The sequence below is a fragment of the Lates calcarifer genome, linkage group LG23 (assembly GCF_001640805.2).
Source record: "Lates calcarifer isolate ASB-BC8 linkage group LG23, TLL_Latcal_v3, whole genome shotgun sequence".
In the NCBI taxonomy this organism is placed as follows: Eukaryota; Metazoa; Chordata; class Actinopteri; family Centropomidae; genus Lates; species Lates calcarifer.
In genome coordinates, this window is record NC_066855.1 from 15,043,291 (window position 1) to 15,061,270 (window position 17,980).

At 41.6% G+C, this 17,980-nt stretch overlaps 1 protein-coding gene across 9 annotated transcripts in view; it reads left to right on the forward strand.

Moving 5' to 3' along the window:
* The window catches only part of etv4 (ETS variant transcription factor 4), a 34,956-nt gene that overhangs the window by 14,922 nt on the left and 2,054 nt on the right, over window positions 1-17,980 (forward strand). For all 9 annotated transcript variants that reach the window (XM_018679359.2, XM_051066194.1, XM_018679363.2 and 6 more), the window contains 6 exons: window positions 9,679-9,808; window positions 10,461-10,643; window positions 10,849-11,276; window positions 14,520-14,588; window positions 15,306-15,353; window positions 16,435-16,607. In XM_018679359.2, the coding sequence (XP_018534875.1) occupies window positions 9,679-9,808; window positions 10,461-10,643; window positions 10,849-11,276; window positions 14,520-14,588; window positions 15,306-15,353; window positions 16,435-16,607 (1,031 nt within the window). The remainder of the gene's footprint in view (window positions 1-9,678; window positions 9,809-10,460; window positions 10,644-10,848; window positions 11,277-14,519; window positions 14,589-15,305; window positions 15,354-16,434; window positions 16,608-17,980) is intronic.

Here is a 17,980-nt window from a genome sequence, read left to right on the forward strand (position 1 = left end):
TCACTCACTGTTGGTCTCATCTCCAAATGAAGTGTTTTCAGTCATCTGGCTAAAGCTGTATTTAAAGTAGAGATAGACCGATATGGTTTTTTCAGGGCCGATACGATACGGATTATTAGTAGTCAAAGAGGCCAATAACTGATATTTGGAGCCGATATTCATTTGCAGTAAAAGTGAAAATATTGGCATCAAAATTTTAAGTAATACAAACTCCAACACTTAACTTCGTTTAAATGCCTTTAAGCATATGTTTATTAAACAGCTTTTCAGATTTGTAACATGTTAAAGGTTTTTTTTTATCTTAGACAATAGTCATCTTTATTTTCAAATTCTAACAAAAAGTGCAGGGAGCTCCCAGGTTCAGCAGCATGTCTTATAAGTCTTAAGTTAAATGAAAACTTAAACAAATAAATAGCTCCCTAAAGTTTTCTACAGTAAATAAAGAAATATAAATCTGCTCTCCGGAGCCTATGGCTGTTTGTGTAACCAATCAGATGGTGCTGTGGGTGGGACAATGCTGGAGACAGAGTAGTGACTGCAGACAGAGAGGCGCGGCAGCATCAGAGCCAAAATAACCCAGTTTTAAATTGATCTCTTATCGGCCATCGGATTTTTAAAAAAAGGCAGATGCTGATATGCATCAAAATGCCGAATATCTGTGCCGACAATCGGCCCGGCTGGTAATCAGTCTATCCCTAATATAAAGGCCTCACTTCTGAAACCCCCATACCTGTCTGACTTTGGAATTTGGGGAGCAACTTCTGACAATTCTTGTAACTTTTCTGAAACCAACAATTTTAAAAGCATCCCCACTTCAAGCAGGATTTCAACTTCTCTTTCGAGCGCTCTCTATTATTACCTACACAGGTACTTCTTTCCACTTTTCACACATACAGCAGAGTGCAACATAATGAATGCCTTTGGGCAAAGACTTTCTGAAAGCCTTTGCCGTTATTTACGTTTGTACGATGCATCACATGTTGCTCCTCGCTATGCCTTTTCACCCTGCCTGAAGACATGACTGGAGGAGACGTTATATGAATTTGGTCTTTTCAAACATCCCTTGGCCTTAAACCAGCCTGTTGTAATTGCTCATGTTTCTTGCCCAATCTGACTTTAGTGGTGTGCAGTGTTGTTTTAAGTGTTAAAAATGACAGCCAAAACTATGAAAATTCAACCCAAGTTGTAACAGAATCATATTTTAGGAGCTGTTTTTGCCAGCCTCTCTAGCCAACATTCAAGCTAAGATCTCACTGCTTTTTCCACTTTCATACGCCTGACATTTGAGCACACACACACATATATCAACACACAAAACACACACTGCACATGAGTGGATGTGGTGGCTGCAGGGCTGGGACCTATAGTAACCTGCTGACACAGACCAGTGGGTGTGTGGAGTGAGCTGAGAGCCAGCGTACGGCCGTATCGATCCTCTCTGATCCAGGAGAAGAGAAGGAGGAGATGGAGAGGGTTGATATATGACTTGATAAAGATAAAGATAACAGATAAATCAACATGAAGGCAGATAGGGGAAGGAGAGGGGTAAGAGCGGGTCAAACGTGCCATGAGGCATTACGGTCGAGATCCAGATCTAGAAACTGGGGGGGGCGTTGTGAGAAGAGTCAGGAAGACCTGTAGATGTGGCATGTGCGCTGATAATTTCAAGCAAGGTGTCCGGGCCTTTCTGTGTGTTATCTCCTTCTGATAAAGCAGATTTCGCCCTCTCAAAACACACGTACACGCATGCATTCCGGCATAGGTGAACAAACAAATGAAACACTGCAGATACACACCCCTCCCTCGCATCCAGGATACCCTGGTGGGCAGTGCTCATTATATCATTTCAGTAACAGTGTGGGGGTGGATCGATCGCTACATTAAACATTAAGAGGGGACAGCTATATTGGGGGCTGAGGGATTGAGAGTGAGGAGTCAATATTGTGCCAGATTAATTACATCCATCCCTCGCCTGTGACGGGATGTCCCTCTCGCTGCACATGTCCCGGGACAGGGATGTATTGTATCTGGTCCACTAAACAGCAATGGGGCAGTGAGATTTATGACTGGTCAATGACCATTTATAAAAAGCCAACGCGGCACAATTGAAAGTGAAGTGGACAACAGGGAAAACGTGAGATGTCAGAACATTTAGTGATTAAAATTGTGATCAGTTCATGCTACCAAGACCATGGAAATATGACGTTTATCTTTATATTGGGGTGTTTATTTTTTCTTTTACAATCTCTGGGTTGTATAAATATAATGTAAACTCTAATTTGAATTGGGATATTGTGATTTTCCCACCCTCATAGCCAGGTCTGTTACAGTACAGACTGTAAATATTTGAATTTCTTGTTCTTAAGGTCCCATGCTTAAGTCTCTGATTTAATCTGGGCAAGTTTTCACCAAAATTCAAAGTACTATGAGAGAGATACATGTCATTTAACACTTAATGCCTAAAGTTTAGGGCTTCAGAAGTAATTGCACAGTTCCTTGTTGTAGGTGTACATGTTTCCTTGTCAGTGATCAAGAGACTTGGCACTGTCCAGCTACTCACGGTATGGACTGTATGTTCCTCTCAATCACATCATTGCTCAGGCAGTATATCCATCCCTTCTGGATGGCACAGAGCAATTATTTCCAGCCCTCTTAACAAGAGTAAATAAGGATACTACATTCAGTCAATGACAGATATCCCATTTTACTAATGCTGATTGATACTTAGTTCATTGAGAAGATTCAAGGCCAAAAGGGTAGGGATCATTCTCAAAAAACAGACGTACTTGTACTTGTTAAGACAAGTAAATTCCCAACACTTAAGACAAATACTGCGATTTATTTCCAGTTGACAAAAGGGAACTGAAACTTTGATGTTTGCAAAATTCACTGTTCTACTGCCTTTCCCATGATGGGTGTCATTCAGATCTACATCCTGTTAGCCAACACGACATGATGCACCAAAAACGTTTTAACACCCAACAGAAAAAAATTCCATTTGTGAAAAGGGCCACAGTCCTCTGTCGGCCAATCAGCTGTCTCGCTGATACCATTGTACTTTCCATCAATCTCGTTAGGCTTGTTTGGCAGGTATCTGACAACCATTCTTTAAATATTCAAGGAGCCTGAACCATTATCAGATGAGAGAGGATGACCTGTAAATCAGATAGAGCAGAGACACTAATGGATCCAACACTCCTGGGCTCCCTGAGCAGACAGATACCGAAGCCACTCTTGGGCCTGTTGGCTCTCAGAGATGAGGATGAGTTTGTCAGTGCTGGCCGAGCTGCTTTTCTCTCGCTTCTCTCTCCCTCCCTCTCTATTTCTCTCTTGGTCTTCCTGATTGTGCAGTGACCTGAGAAGTGCACACACATGTACAGCACATGTTTCCACGCACCAGTGGAATGACTGGATAGACTCTGCAGTCAAAACGGTCTGGATCATATTGTATCGCTTCACTTCCCTCCCCTCTCTTGCTCTTTCTCCCCTGCTCTGAATTTTTCCACTGAGCTATAACCTACACAGCTAAATAGCCGTAAATGCATATTTGTCAAAACAGAGAGAAGACAATATTTGACTTTTTGACAGTTGATTTACCATATAATTGATTCCCCTTTTTGTTTTCAAACTTTTGGACACAAAAGTGTAATTCCTGCTTTTGATATCCTTTATTTGTGCACAAGAATGACTCATTCATAGTCTCAAATTACCCTTGAGTAACTGTAAACACAGGAACTGAGGTTAGGTTATTGTAGATCCTCTGGTAAATTAACTCACAGCAATGTTCAAGGTTTGAGGTCCCTACAAATCATGATTTCTTGCCATCATATTAACATCATTAGGTTATCATATTCAAGTGCACATATTTGATTGTGTGGCCTAATGCAGTACAAAGATTTCAGGCTATGGATAATCTAAATTAAATAATTTGCTTGGGTTTAGAAGGTTTGGCTTTGGGTGGACATACTAGTGTATACTTTGGATGTTTGGAAAGTGTTGCTATAGTTACTAGGTGCCTGCTTGTTGTATTCTTCATATATTCTTCCTCCATGATTAGTACCAAATTGGTTTGGCATCCCTTGTTAAAAACCAGCTAATTTGTTTAGGAAATTCTGAGAAAGGTCTCCAGAAGATTAGCTGGAATATATAGGATCATATCAAGTTAAAGCTGTTAGATATAGCATTGACCTGCATAACTAACACTATAGATACTAACTTTTCTTCAGTGTTATTTCCTGTTACTGAAAAATATCAATTTTGATGAACCAAGATCTTGATCATTTAGTTTTTATTCAACATGAAAAAGGCAATATCATAAATAAGAATTAAACCATCTGCTAAAAGAGTAACTTTAACTGATTGTTGACTGTAATTTCAGCCTCTGACTCTGGTGGAATTTGTTATTTGGTGTTAATTGATGCAGAATGTATTACTTTGTATATTAATTTATTATACTTATTTCATTACAACATATGCCAATGATATTTTTGGAGTAAAAGGCATAAAGGCACCGTAAAAGGTATAAAATAAAGACATTATAATCGGTTTCTCAAAACCTTAAGAGATTGTAAGTTTTCTCTCAACTTCATTATGTAGTTAGTGTAGTATAGTAGTGCAGTATCCTGTTCTCAGTGTGAACCTTGGAAAATCTGATCTGATGCTCTGCTGTCAGCTTTTTATTTTCATCCAAATGTATCATGCCCATAAAAAACAAAGCAAAAACTTAGAAATAGCACCCAAACTTGGTCTGAAAAAGCAAAACATACCACTGCGTGCAGAGCTTCAAAATGACCATTAAAGTATAGGTTACATTTAACTTATAATGTATGTGTTGACAGTCAAATACTTTTAAATTATACAGTTGCTTTTCCCTATTACGCCTCCGTCTCACCACAATGGAGCCATGTATTCAGCTAAGCAACTAATGTCATTTGCAACCCATGTGAATCAATAGCTTCCTTTTTAACCTTTAAAGCCATTGTGGCATAATTGGCATCCTTGTTTTTATTGATCCATCACCACATAAGAGATCAATTGGCAAGAGTGGGAGAATCAGGTGTAGCCTATCACACGTTTCCAGCTTGCCTTTACAGTGCCCCTACAGCATACTGAGGCCACGTGCTGCTCGTACTGCACATGTATAATACATATCATGTGAGATAAGAACCAGATATCCAGATAGCCCAGAGATGGTTCCTCTAGGAGTACGACTTGAATATTATTTGTACCATCGGAGCCATTAAGTATGTATTTATGTTACGCTCACATGTTCTTCGCTTTAGCAAGATCCAGTCACCCTGTTTGACACTGGGGCTGATGTCCAATGAGTTATTGTGAGCGAGGCTGTCGTGTGCTGCAGACTTCCAGAGGCTTAAGACTTGGCCAAGTCGTGCATAAACATCCACAGTAAAACTCTCCAGATCCACTCCTGTCTTCAGATTGGATTTCCCTACACCAGGGCCTTTAATGGTAGGAAATACTCTGTCTAAAATAGGATTGGGGAGTTCATAGCGAGGTCTTGTCAGCTGCTCGAAATGGCTCATTCACTTATGAGCTCATTCATTAAATGTTTTGAATTCTGTGCATGAAAATGTAATCTCCTTATTTTGTCTCTTTTAGTGCCAATCTAAGGCATCAGTCAAATTTGTAACTCTTTATTCTTAGTGCATCACCACCATCCATATTTGTGTGCAAACCAAACCTTTTTCACAAGCTGTTTTAGTAAATCTCTCTGCCAGTGCTGTTTGTGTTTTTAAGAATCCAATAGTGTTTCCCGTTCACGCTACCCCCACATGGCTCAGCTGACTGGCCCACTGTGTGGAGAAGAGTGTGTGTAGGGGGTGCCATCCCTGCTCCTGCGATTTGTTTGTGGTGGGTGTCTGCTGAATGGAAACCTCCCCCACCCCGTGTAATGATCCCTTTACTTCCTAAAGCACTCAACCATGACCATCACCTTTCACCCTGCATCCTCCCCTTCTAAGAGCCGACATTTACATATGTAAAAGTCCATCTCCACCCTGCCTTCAGCGGGGGTCATCTCCATACGTAGCGCTCAGAATAGGGTGTGAAAGGGAGACGGTAAAGAAAAGCCCAAAATAAGGAAGGAGGAGATAAGACAAGTTTGGAGTGAGGAAGGACCCTTTGACCTTATCAGTTTAGGAAGTGCTGGGAATCTACCACAGCCCGCCCAGTGCTGAGGGAGAAAGTTCATCCATTTATCCACAGGACCATGCAGGCCAAGACATACACATGAATACACACATATACTTTATTATACAGACTTCTGCATTAGCTCAAAATCATCTGCTTTAAGAGGCAACAGCTATTGTGTACTGTATCTGTCTCTTCACTTCTAAACACCTTTCAGGTTCTTCACGCTCCGTGCTTAAGTTCATGAACCGACCCTCCCCCTCTTGGTGTAGAAAAGAAGCGATGAAATATGAGGATCTCTGTGAAAGGGTGATGTAACATTTAACAAAGCAGTTAGAGAAGGTCATATTGCCCCAAATAAAAGCAGGAAGAGAGGGGAACCTGAAGAACATAACTCTCCCTGGATCCGTTTACAAGACTGCCACTACCTTATAAACTCTAGCAGAAAATTTGACATCATTTGGACAGGGAGATTTACAGTAATATGCCAGAGAGTTTGTTATAGTTGGTAGAGAGCAGAGTTTGTTTTGATTTCAGGACTATTCTTGGAACTGAATGTTACATTAATTCCAAAATCATATTTTTGGCCACATTAGCAGCGTGGCCTTGCTTTGGTCCAGACTGGAATATCTCAACAACAATTGGACTGATTGCCACTAAATTTGGTATAGATGTCTATGGTTGCCAGAGGGTGAATCCTAATGACTTTGGAGATCCTTGGCTTTTTATCTACCGTCACCAACAGGTCAAGGTCTTAATGTTTAACCAATTTTTTTATGAGGAAAATTGTTCTTTGATCTTGTTGATCCTGACTTCCTTTAGCGCCACCGTTACGTTGATATGTTTAGCTTAGGGTGAAATGTCTTAACAATTGTTGAGTGGCTGCAATTCAATTTTCTACTAAAATTTGTCCTATAATTTGGGTTATGACTAAATACCTGCTAAAGTAATGACATTCCCTCAGCCTCGGCTCGTACTTTGTGTTTAGTGCCAAAATTGGTGTAATCTTTGTTCGAGAATTTGTTAACCAGCACATCAACCAACTCTGTCTAATTGGAAACGCACGCCACAGCAATCTCAATCACAGTCAAAAACACAAAAAGCTGTCTGATGCTCATTTACCAGATTAATTAATATTCCAGAAAGGTCACACACAAACACATGCACACAGGCAGAGCAGACCCCACCAACCCACACCCATACACAGCTGACACCGTTCCCAGGCCGGTCTGTTTGAAATGGAACATCCTCATAAACCAAGAGCCACATCAAGGGCAATATTCCTGCCAATCGCATTAGCGGCTCTACTTGGCTGCATTGTGACTGGACTTGTGTACACTCTCTGGGGATTGTTTGCAGTTCATGACCATGGCAGAGAAAGGGGGGGAATGTCAATAGACAAACACACAAGTATTATTAGAGCGGCAGTCATGTGCCACCCTGTGTGTATTGGCAGACGAGCTGTCGGAGACTTAGAGGAGGCTGGAATCCCTTCGCGTCTGTCTGGGAAATCTGGGTAAATGCTCTCTAATCCTGTTGATCCTCTGCTAAAGCCAACACTTCCTCACCTGCCTGCCTGCCGTGGGAGAGTGAGTACAAACCAAAAATAGGAAGGTTATGATGATGAGCAGCGTTGTTTGATTGTTAGACTCAGCTTATCATTTTATACATAGTCCAGGTCTCAGTCCAAGGAAAAACAGGTTCAAGTGAAACATCTGATCAGCATCAGGAAGGAATTTCAACTCTTTGAAGCAGAAGAATTCTTAAACATTAAAGCTTTTTGTTTTAGCACTCAAGATTACGTAGGTGTTTGTGAATGACAACCCACCAAAGCTGTTTGATCAAGGATCCCACAGTCATTCACTGACTCACTCTGTGATTGAATTTGATTGAAAACTTGTAATGCATGTAAACAGGATAAAAATGAAGCTTGAACGGCAAGTAATAATTATTGTTAATACTGATTAAACTGCTTATTTTTTATTATGTTATTATACACTAAACTGTTGAGTCTGTAAAATGTCAGAAAATGGTGAAAATTTTCCAGAACCCAAAGTGACATCTCAAATTTGCTTTAGCCGACGAACAACTCTGAAGTATTTTGTTTACAATTATATAATCAGGTGAATGTTTGGCAATTTTACCTGAGAAATTTTGTTGAACTTTTTGTTGATCATCTAATAGTTTTAGTGTTAAATGAAACACTTTTAAATCTGTGCTTTTGCTACTCCTGGGACAGTTTTAGCAACTTTCGGTAGGCTTTATCAATGTCGAGATTTGAAGGAAAATCCAGAATGCTGGCACAATGGCAGATCCTCAAGGCTGTTTGTGGTTATGTCACTATAATCTTTTTGTTCACTCTATCTCTCGCCTCAGTGGAGCAGTCATCTTGAGCCTTATTCAGTCAGCCAGACATTTTTTTCCTCCTTTTTTTGTGAATGGACGACAGTATGTAATTACCTGGGCTGAGCTTTCAGTGTGGCCTGCTTCGTCAGCTCCACACCCACTGCAGACACACACAAAGATACAGCAGTCTAACACACACACACACACACACACGTTCACGAGCGCACAAATAGATACAGACTCGCCAAGATTACTAATACGCACTCGTGCACACATGCGCACACATAAATACAGGCCTCCCCAGCTGGAAGTGCACAGCTGCTGCTGTTTACCCTGTCGGGACCAGAAAAACATCCTGTACAGTTCTCCGGGTGAAAACCTCCCCTCACATAATAAACACAAGCCCTCGGCGCAGTTTGAAGCTCCACTTTGGGTGGTTTCTGTGGCCGTCAAGGCAAAGGTCCCCTCCAGCAGTCCAGCTTGATAGGCAGTTTGGTGTGCTGGACATTGAGTGGATGGTTTTAGGGAAACATCAAATGGTAAAAATGTTGCTAAATGTTTTGGGTTCTGAGGGCACTACGTGGCATTATCAGATTGTCATACTCTGTCCTTACTTTTTGTGTTACATTCTTTACTCAAAGGCAAAAAACAAAGCGCACAAGTGATGGCTAACATCTGGATACCAATAGGAAAGAATGTTGAGACACACAATCAGTGTATATGCTGTTCTAACAGAGGTGTGACATTTGCTTTCATCAGTCCACAGACATCTCTCTGGCCCATAGAGTTGTTTAGCTTTAAGCTTGACTTTGACAGAGGAAGTTTTAGCTGCTGTTGTGTCTGGAAGAGTGAAGAAAAGTGGGCGAGGACACTTCCAAATAACTGCTGGAATGCAGTCGTGTGTAAGCGTGTGTGTTTTTTGTGTGTGCCTGTTCCTCTCAGTGTGTCTGTAAGTGTGTGTTTATACATGTCTGTCTGCTGCCCTGCGTTCTGCAGCTGACAGTCACTTAAACATTTTGGCTGGCACGTAAAAGAGATTCCTGTGCAGACAGAACTATTTGCTTTTGCCTTTAAGCCTAACAACAGTAGTATCAGGGCAGGACTGAATGAGAAAAGAACATAGAAAGCCCGGTGTGTGTATGCCAACCTTCATCTCTGTTTTGTGTTTACTGTCTCTTCTAGCGGTGGCATTTCACAGCCCTCCTGTCACTATCAAGAAGGAACCGCAGAGCCCAGGCTCCGACCCCAGCCAGTCCTGTAGCCACAAGCAGAGCTTCAGCTACCCCAATGGAGAGCAGTGCCTTTATGCCAGGTACCTCCAGGTTCTCCTCTATTGAAGTATCCCTAAACCTTACAGTGGTAGCGTTTAAAGGGTCAGTTCACCCATCCAAATCCTTCTTTGAGATTTATTACACTACCAATGTAGGGTGAGAAAGCTTATGGAAATTTTCATTTACAAAATTTACTGCAGCCTCTTGTTCTAGAAACTGCTTCTTGATTACTTTCTTGGTTCTTGGCCATGTGTTACTCACAGAACACCAAAAGCCAAAAGTTTTCAGAGAATCTATTTCTTAGTAGAAGACAATTCATTATTGTGTTCTTATTATTTTTCATACATTTAACAGCTAAAAAATCTTTGAAGCTTTTTTTAGTTTTTATTTGGAAAATTGCTCGAATTGAATTAGGACACTGATTCATTGGTTGATTTATTGTCTCTGCTGTCTCAACAGCTATCCCTGTACAATGGCCCAGCACTGGTCAGTTGTCATGCATAAGTCAGCATGGCTAAAACACTGATCACGTTGTTGACCACCAAACCCCCACTAAAGAACTCCCATTAGCTGTTTGTTGTATTGACTGAAAAATCCTTGTAAAACAAGCACCCCTCCTCAATTCCACCCTGTTGTGACATACAGTATGTATGGTTGTGTGTTCTCATGAGTGTCTTCATGCATGTTTTACAGTGCCTATGAGCAGAAAAGGGCTGCAGGAGGAGCTAAGAGCTCCTGCCCAGGGACCCCCATGTCTCCCATGCAGCAGCATTACTCCCCGAAACCTGCCTCAGCCGGACGGCCTGATGCTGGCTACATGAACCCTGCTGCCACCTCCCAGCCACTGCCCAGCAACAGTTACCCCATCAACACCAGGTAACACACTGCAAAAGTCTTGGTAGCAGCTGTGATTGAGATTTTACCACATCCATGATTTTTACAACTCCAGAGCGGCAGAGAGTTACAGAGAGATCTACAATAAATGAATCGAGCTACATGAGTCCAAAAAGTTCACTTTAGATACAAGGATATTATTTTACTGTTGCACTGACTAATACAGTATGTGTATCTTACTCCTCAGTTCCAGGTATCAGGGCCCTTCAGGAGACCCCATGTGCCCCCAGTTCCCCCCACCAGGGCAGGCTTTTCAGCGTATGCCATCTGCACCAGCAGGACATGGTGCCGGTGGAGCTGGTGGAGGCGGGGGTGGAGGGCCAGGAGGTGGAGGTGGCGGCAGTGGCGGCGGTGGTGGTGGTTATCATCGGCAGCACTCTGACCCCTGCATGCCCTACCTGCAGCAGAGCTTTAAGCAAGAATACCTGGACCCGCTGTATGAGCGGGCGGCTCACATGGCAGGACCTGGGCACGGGAGCGGACCGGGACACGGCCACGGCCATGGACCTCACCCGCACCCCCACCCCCACCCACATCCACATCCGCACCCGCACAGGTTCCCACCAGCCCACATGATGGTCAAGCAGGAGCCCACAGACTACACCTACGAACCTGGTGAGTGATACAGACCGTTGTCACTATATTTTAACAAAGTCAGGCAAAGTCTGTTTCGGCTTCACACCCAGTGGGTGAAATATATCACTGGAGAACTAAGGCGATTAGTTTTCTGATTAATCAATTAACCACTGAATCTATAAAAAAGCAGCAACAGAGAAAATCATCTAGAACCAGCAATTTTTTTTTATTTGGTAAATTAAATCTGAGTAATCAGTTAATAAAATTACTGATAAACCCATTTATCGACTATTTGAGTCCTATTGGGGGATATTCTATTAACTCTGGAGATCCAGCACCACAAAGTAAAATGAATGGCAGTTTCTTTGAGAGGCATAGAAAAATATCAAGCTTTTGAACATCAATGTAAACTCATTTCTGTGCTTCAAATTAAATAAAATTAAATTTTAGCATTTAAGAGTGTAGCAAGTACCTGTGAAATGAAACTAGAATCTTGAGAATTATTTTCTTCTTACAAGTTATTTCTCAAGGGATATTTGAATTACATTCTGACTCAAAAAAACGAATCGTCCCCAGTGTGCACAGCTAACTCAAGAACAAAATGTCCAAATGGCAAACAAACTTCTTCACTGTATGTAGACTCCTACCCGACTCCCACCCTGCCTCCAAAACTCCTCCTTTCAACTCTCTGACACTTTGCACAGAAAAGGAAAAAAAAGTTTTTTTTCTACTGCAGCTATACTCCTCCCTCCCTCCCTCCCTCCCTCCCTGCACTGCTCTCTGTGAGAGAGAGGCAGAGGAATTTCATTGAGAAAATGGAGGGCACTGGAAAGACTAGAGTCCCTGGTGGAGTGCTCCAGGGTTTCAGGTTGCACCAGCGGCTTCCTTTTTCTGCAGGCAGATGAACTCATAATGGAAAAATGAGCGTGGCCGCAGTAACCCGAACCTCTCACTGGCTGGGCTTTGGGAGAGGGTGAGGGGGAGGGAGTGGTAGGAGTTGGGGGGGTGATGGGGGCACAGGGTGGGGTAGCCAGCTCAGGGGCTTTAACAACAAGCTGTACCACTGTAGAGCACAAAAAGCAGCTCCTCTGCTTTGCCTCTGAACTTAAAACAACCAGGAGTGAGAAATTTAACACGCCACATACATTGTGTCCTCGTTCACCTGTGTTACAGCTACTATAGGACAGACAGTGTACAATGCTTTTCCCACAGGTCCTATGTGCACACTGGTGGATGGCTACAAAGCATGCCTTCCAGCACTGAAACCAGCATACTTAATGCATAATAAAAACCTCAGGAAAAGCAACCTAATTCTTTTCACTCGCTATGTTTGTATACTCACACCTTTGATAGGGAGGGTGGATAGCCCTGACAAGGATTCACACAACCTTGAGAAAGACAGAGGGGAAAGTACAAAAGGATGTTTTTCTGTGGATAACTGCAGGGAGGAGAAGAAAGTTGAATTTGGTGTGGTTTCCTGCATCTCTGATATGAGTTTGTGCAGAAGCCAATGAGACAGAAAGCATCAGAGTTTATTATTCTTTTGTTACAGAACAGTTCAGTGAGGCACCATGCTTTTCTTTTTAAGATAGGTAGCACAGGGTTAGAGGGGCTTTGCTGTTGTCAAATTAAATGAAGAAAATATGAATCAATTTCACTCTATCCTCTCTTTATATTTACCACTAGATGCAGAGATTCTCAATCCCCATTGTGTAGAATTGTTTGTATGCAAAGGATGATGCGAGTAGAAGGTAAAAATAAAAACATAAATTTGTTGAAGGGATTAGTCATGGGAGGCCTGGTCAAATTAAATTAAGAATAATAATTAAAGATATCGGAATAAATGAAAGACCTTATTCTACTACTGTATAAGCTTAATTTGAAGACGCAGTAAAATATTGTTTCTTTCAGGCAGTTAATTGGATAATTTGTGTGAAAGAACTTTTTAGTGAATGCTCTGCAAACAAAACATTGGCATTAATATGGTTTGTAAAAGCAATAGTGCACATTGGCTCAAGTGAGTGTTTATTTGCTGTTGATTTACAATGTCATTAATTTATGGTCAATAAATTGAAAGAAAAACCTGTCCCATTTTGTACAGTCATACGCAGGTAATGTGAAAATGGTAATGTAGCTTGTAAAAGAGGTTTATTGAAGTAAATGGCGTGTAAAGACAACAACACCAGTGTTTTCTTTTTATGTGTACAATGGCAGTCAAATGCCATGATCTACAGTCCCCATTTCAAAAGCAGGCTGGAGAAAGAGACTCCTAGTTTCACATAGAAATTAGCATTCCACTGCGTAATCACTGCTATTGTGTCCCATGAAAGACACAAAATGGTCATGCCACTCAGTACACAATTAACCCCGGTGCTCTCACACCCAATGTACCCATCACTCCCTGCCATTTCTGGCAGACATATTATTTACAGTATGATCTGAGAGCTGCTGCCCTGGAATGGAGGGTTTGATTTTCCCCAGTGGCATCTTATCACAGTCACAGCGCTGCAGCTGCATTCCCCAGGAGTGAGTCACAGCCAGAGCCAGAGGCACAGAGCTGCACCTTTTCAGTTTTTATTCTCTCGCTTGTCTCATTCATAAAGTTGACAGACAAAACAGACAGACAAACACATAGACACACCTTTTTTGTACTTACAGACAGCCAAAGAAAAAGAAAAACACACATACACAAAGGTGAGCAGAGAAGTCACAGGAAATTGAATACAATACTCTTAGGAACTCATTATAGCATGTTAAATGTGTTGCAACTTGCAGAGAATTTTGCCTGAAGGTTTATGAGGAGGAAATATGAAATCTATTTCGGTGAATGCGGCTATTTGAGTCGGTCAATGATGTGCCCAGACAAAGTGCAGACACTGTATACTGTACCACTTTTCTGGTCTGGTGAAGGTGCTTGCTCATGGCCTAAAAATACCACCAGAGACAAGAGAAGTGATATGATAAATGCAGCATTTGTCCTTGCAATGCTCAGGGTGATCACACAAAATATCTATACAATACACCCAGATTCTCATGCTGATAATGGCTTAGTAAGCACTAAGTTTATTTTGGGGTTTTCATTCACTCAAACTTCTTTTTATTCAGAGTGATTATTCTTTAGCAAATAACCCCCACTTTAAATGATGGTGGATCAAATACATAGATTTGGCCACAAAAAAAAAAAACAAAAAAACGTTCTGTTGCTGGGCAAGTTAGGAAAACCCATTTAACTGTTGAAATAAACTAAATTTTGACCTATAGCTGTTTGTGTTTTTGTTACAGATGTGCCTGGATGCCCCTCTATGTACCACCACAACGAGGGCTACCCAAACCCCCAGCACAGCAATGAAGGTAATCAGAATTTTTGCATTTCCTTTAGAATCCTCTGCCAGATTATAATTGTCATTCAGTGGAGAGAACCATAGTAATTTCAGTTTATTACAGTTGAATGTGTCTAATCTCCTTCATTGCTTTATCTGCACTGAACCCTCATTGGTTAGAGCTCTGCGGTCATTGGCTAACCGGCGCAGAGTGTCCGTGTTTCCATTGGCTAACCAGCGGTGTGTCCATGTTTCCATTGGCAGAGGCTCTCGGCTCACCCCTGCCTCAAGAATCCCTGAATAAACATAACTCCTGGAAAAAGCATGCTATTTCCCCAGCAAAAAGGAAAACAATCCTTCCTCTTGCTCCCATTGTTTGTCACACCATTTTGGGTAATTCAAATCCTTATTCGCCAATTATGCTCAGAACATGGGAGCTTTAGAGTGACTCTCAAAGGCCTAAAAGATGTTACAAATAAGTTAATTGGCCCTGAAACTGGTAGCAAAGATCCAAGACCCTTCAAACGTTTCCACGATGAAATCCTTTCCCTGTTACTGAAGTGCTCTGGTCTACTTCTGTAAAGGAGGAGTACACACTTATTGGCTTAACGTTATTCATGCATGAATAGGTCCTTGTATTTTGTTGGGATGTTATTCAAAGCTTGGCACCAATCCCAAAAGATCAGCCTAGTTGTGCTGGGATCAAGGCCCCTTGAAACTTAAACGCAGTTCTTCCCTTGTCTTCCAGGCTATCTGTTTGAAAATGACTCTCGTGTGGTTCCTGAGAAGTTTGAAGGTAAGCCTGCTGTACCCATAATCCTGCTGTATTCTCACACACACGTTTCATTTGCACACCACAGCCCACTTGGTGAGGTGCTAGTTGGATAACAGCAGGTATAGAGAGGAGAGTAACACTAGCTGTACAATCACCCACTCCAATCTCTATACCTGACTGTCATCTTATATAGACGTCAGACATCCTTGCGTAAGAGGTACATGGGTCTTTGTGTACTCAGAAACTTAGTTAATGGGTTTGGTTTCTCCATGCACTCCATGTAGGGCTCTTTCCTGTCACGATGAGAACAGACGCAGGCAGTCTCCCATGGTGTCGTTGGTGATTGACAGTAAAGGAGATTGAGTGGAGAGCCCAAGGGTGTCAGCACTGGTTGAACCAGTGAAGTTTTCTGAAAGACAACAGCAGTAACTTAGCTGAGCCTCTCATGTTCCCACACTTGTGTACAACATATCCAGTAACCGGTAAACAAGCAAGAACCAAACACGAATCCGTGTCTGTTTACGTACATATTGCTTCACCCAGTATTTTTATTTCTGTCCCAAATAGTATGCATCCAGTTCTTGCTTTTTATCTTATATGCCCTGTGTTACCTTCAATTTTAGCTCTCTGTGTTCCAAAAGTTCCCTCAAACTTTTTTCTGTTTCTGTCTCAACACACTGCTAACTTTTTGGTGATAAGCCGTTGTTAGTAAGCAGTTCATTCAGTTTACGTCAGTGTGCAAACATGAAACATCCAGATTATATGACCTGCTGATGCAGTGGCCCCATTAGAATTCAGATACTTTGCAGCTGTTTCAAGTGAGACGTTTCATGTTTTCACATGTAATATAAGAGCCGTTTTAGACCTTAATTTAATGATTGAATTTTAATGGTCTGATGTACTGTAGATTAATGTGCTGAAAATGTATCAAATATCAAATAGAATTGGCTAAACCAGTGTAACTGAAGCTACAAAGATGTTTGAATTGCATCATAAGCTGAGAGATCGTCAGTCGAGTTCAGTAACTCCTGGTTTATTTTGAGGTACATGATCATAGTCCATCAATGCGCTGACTTCCCGCCTGTTTTCTCCTCATTTCCAGGTGAGGTGAAGCAGGAGGGGGGTGGCGTTTTTCGTGAGGGCACACCTTACCAGCGCCGTGGCTCTTTGCAGCTCTGGCAGTTCCTGGTGGCCCTGCTGGACGACCCAGGCAACGCCCACTTCATTGCCTGGACCGGCCGCGGCATGGAGTTCAAACTCATTGAACCCGAAGAGGTATGTCTCTTCCCATCTTTCCCTTTGTGCTTTTTATTCTTTTGAGGCAAGTGATGGGGAGGTTCCGTGTCCAAACAGCAGGAGTAGGGGTGGGGTCATACAGAGATTCACTGATTAATTAAAAGTAATCTATAAACCACAATAATTTATTTGATGTGGACAGGTGCAGTATTCTGCCTGTTTAAAGCACATCATTCATTCATGAGTAATGAGCACAGCTAAATGTAGAGGCTGTGGCAAATGTATATTTGAAACATTTAGAGGCTTGAATTTGTTTTTCTTAATGTTGTCTTAGTGTTTACTGAAGCCAGTGTGATGGGCTGAGACTAATCAAGCAAACACAATCAGAATGTTGTCTTAAGATCTTTTTATTGAAACATTTCAAATTACCACCATGGCTGTTTCTTAGATATTGAGGTCAGAAAATTTTGTGAGGGGGAAAAAAAATGTAAAGACTTTAGATGTTGAGAGAGAAGCAGGGACTTTTTAAATTGAATTCAGTACAGAGATTTGTTGGTGCAAGCATTTTATGCATTTGGGTCAGGGTTTGTCATGATGAAGGTTGCTTGGTGTGAACCAAGGCAGGAAGGTTTCTTTATTCCAAAACAATTATGATAATTTTGTTGCTGAGTAGATTATAGCCTCCTATGAAAACTGGTAATGTCGTCATCTTAAATGTTTGTAGTAAAGACATAGTATTTAAAAAATATCACTATTTTTAGTTTATATTACCGTATGGGCTTATCAACAGATAGTGGAGAAGTGTTGATAGAGATCATGATGTTAATATAAATCTGATAAGGACAGCAGAGGAGTTATTCTCGGAATGAATTTATGTTAGCAGGGTTTTAAAGGCGCTATCTAGATTAGAGCGATCAGAGATTTGGCAACTCTCCTTGTACGTCTATTCTCTGATCCATCTTCCATTAGTTCTCCATTCATTATTCAACACATGAAATGCTGGATTGATAAATGAAGGACAAGCGCTATCACAGAATCATCCGATCCGACACCCCCACTCTCTCACCTCCTCACATTTCTGTAGTCGAGACATTTTTTGCAATGTTTAAGTCTGCAGTTTGATTGGATGTATCAGACAGTGTCCATTTAGGTGGGTCCTAATACAGAAAGGACTATACTGTGTTTTCCATTATCTTTTTACTGTACATTAAAAATGAATGGAGGTAAGAGTTTTACAAGAGCAATTAGGGCTGAGAGCACACTCAGAGATCAAACAGGGCTGCTGGCTGGATGGCCACTGTGGGATACAACCTGTCTCTTCCTGAGTCATGAATCTCAGTGTCTCCCTCCCTCCAGCTTTACACTTTGTTCCAATGTCTCAGATGTTTGTCAACACGAAGATCACTCTCAGT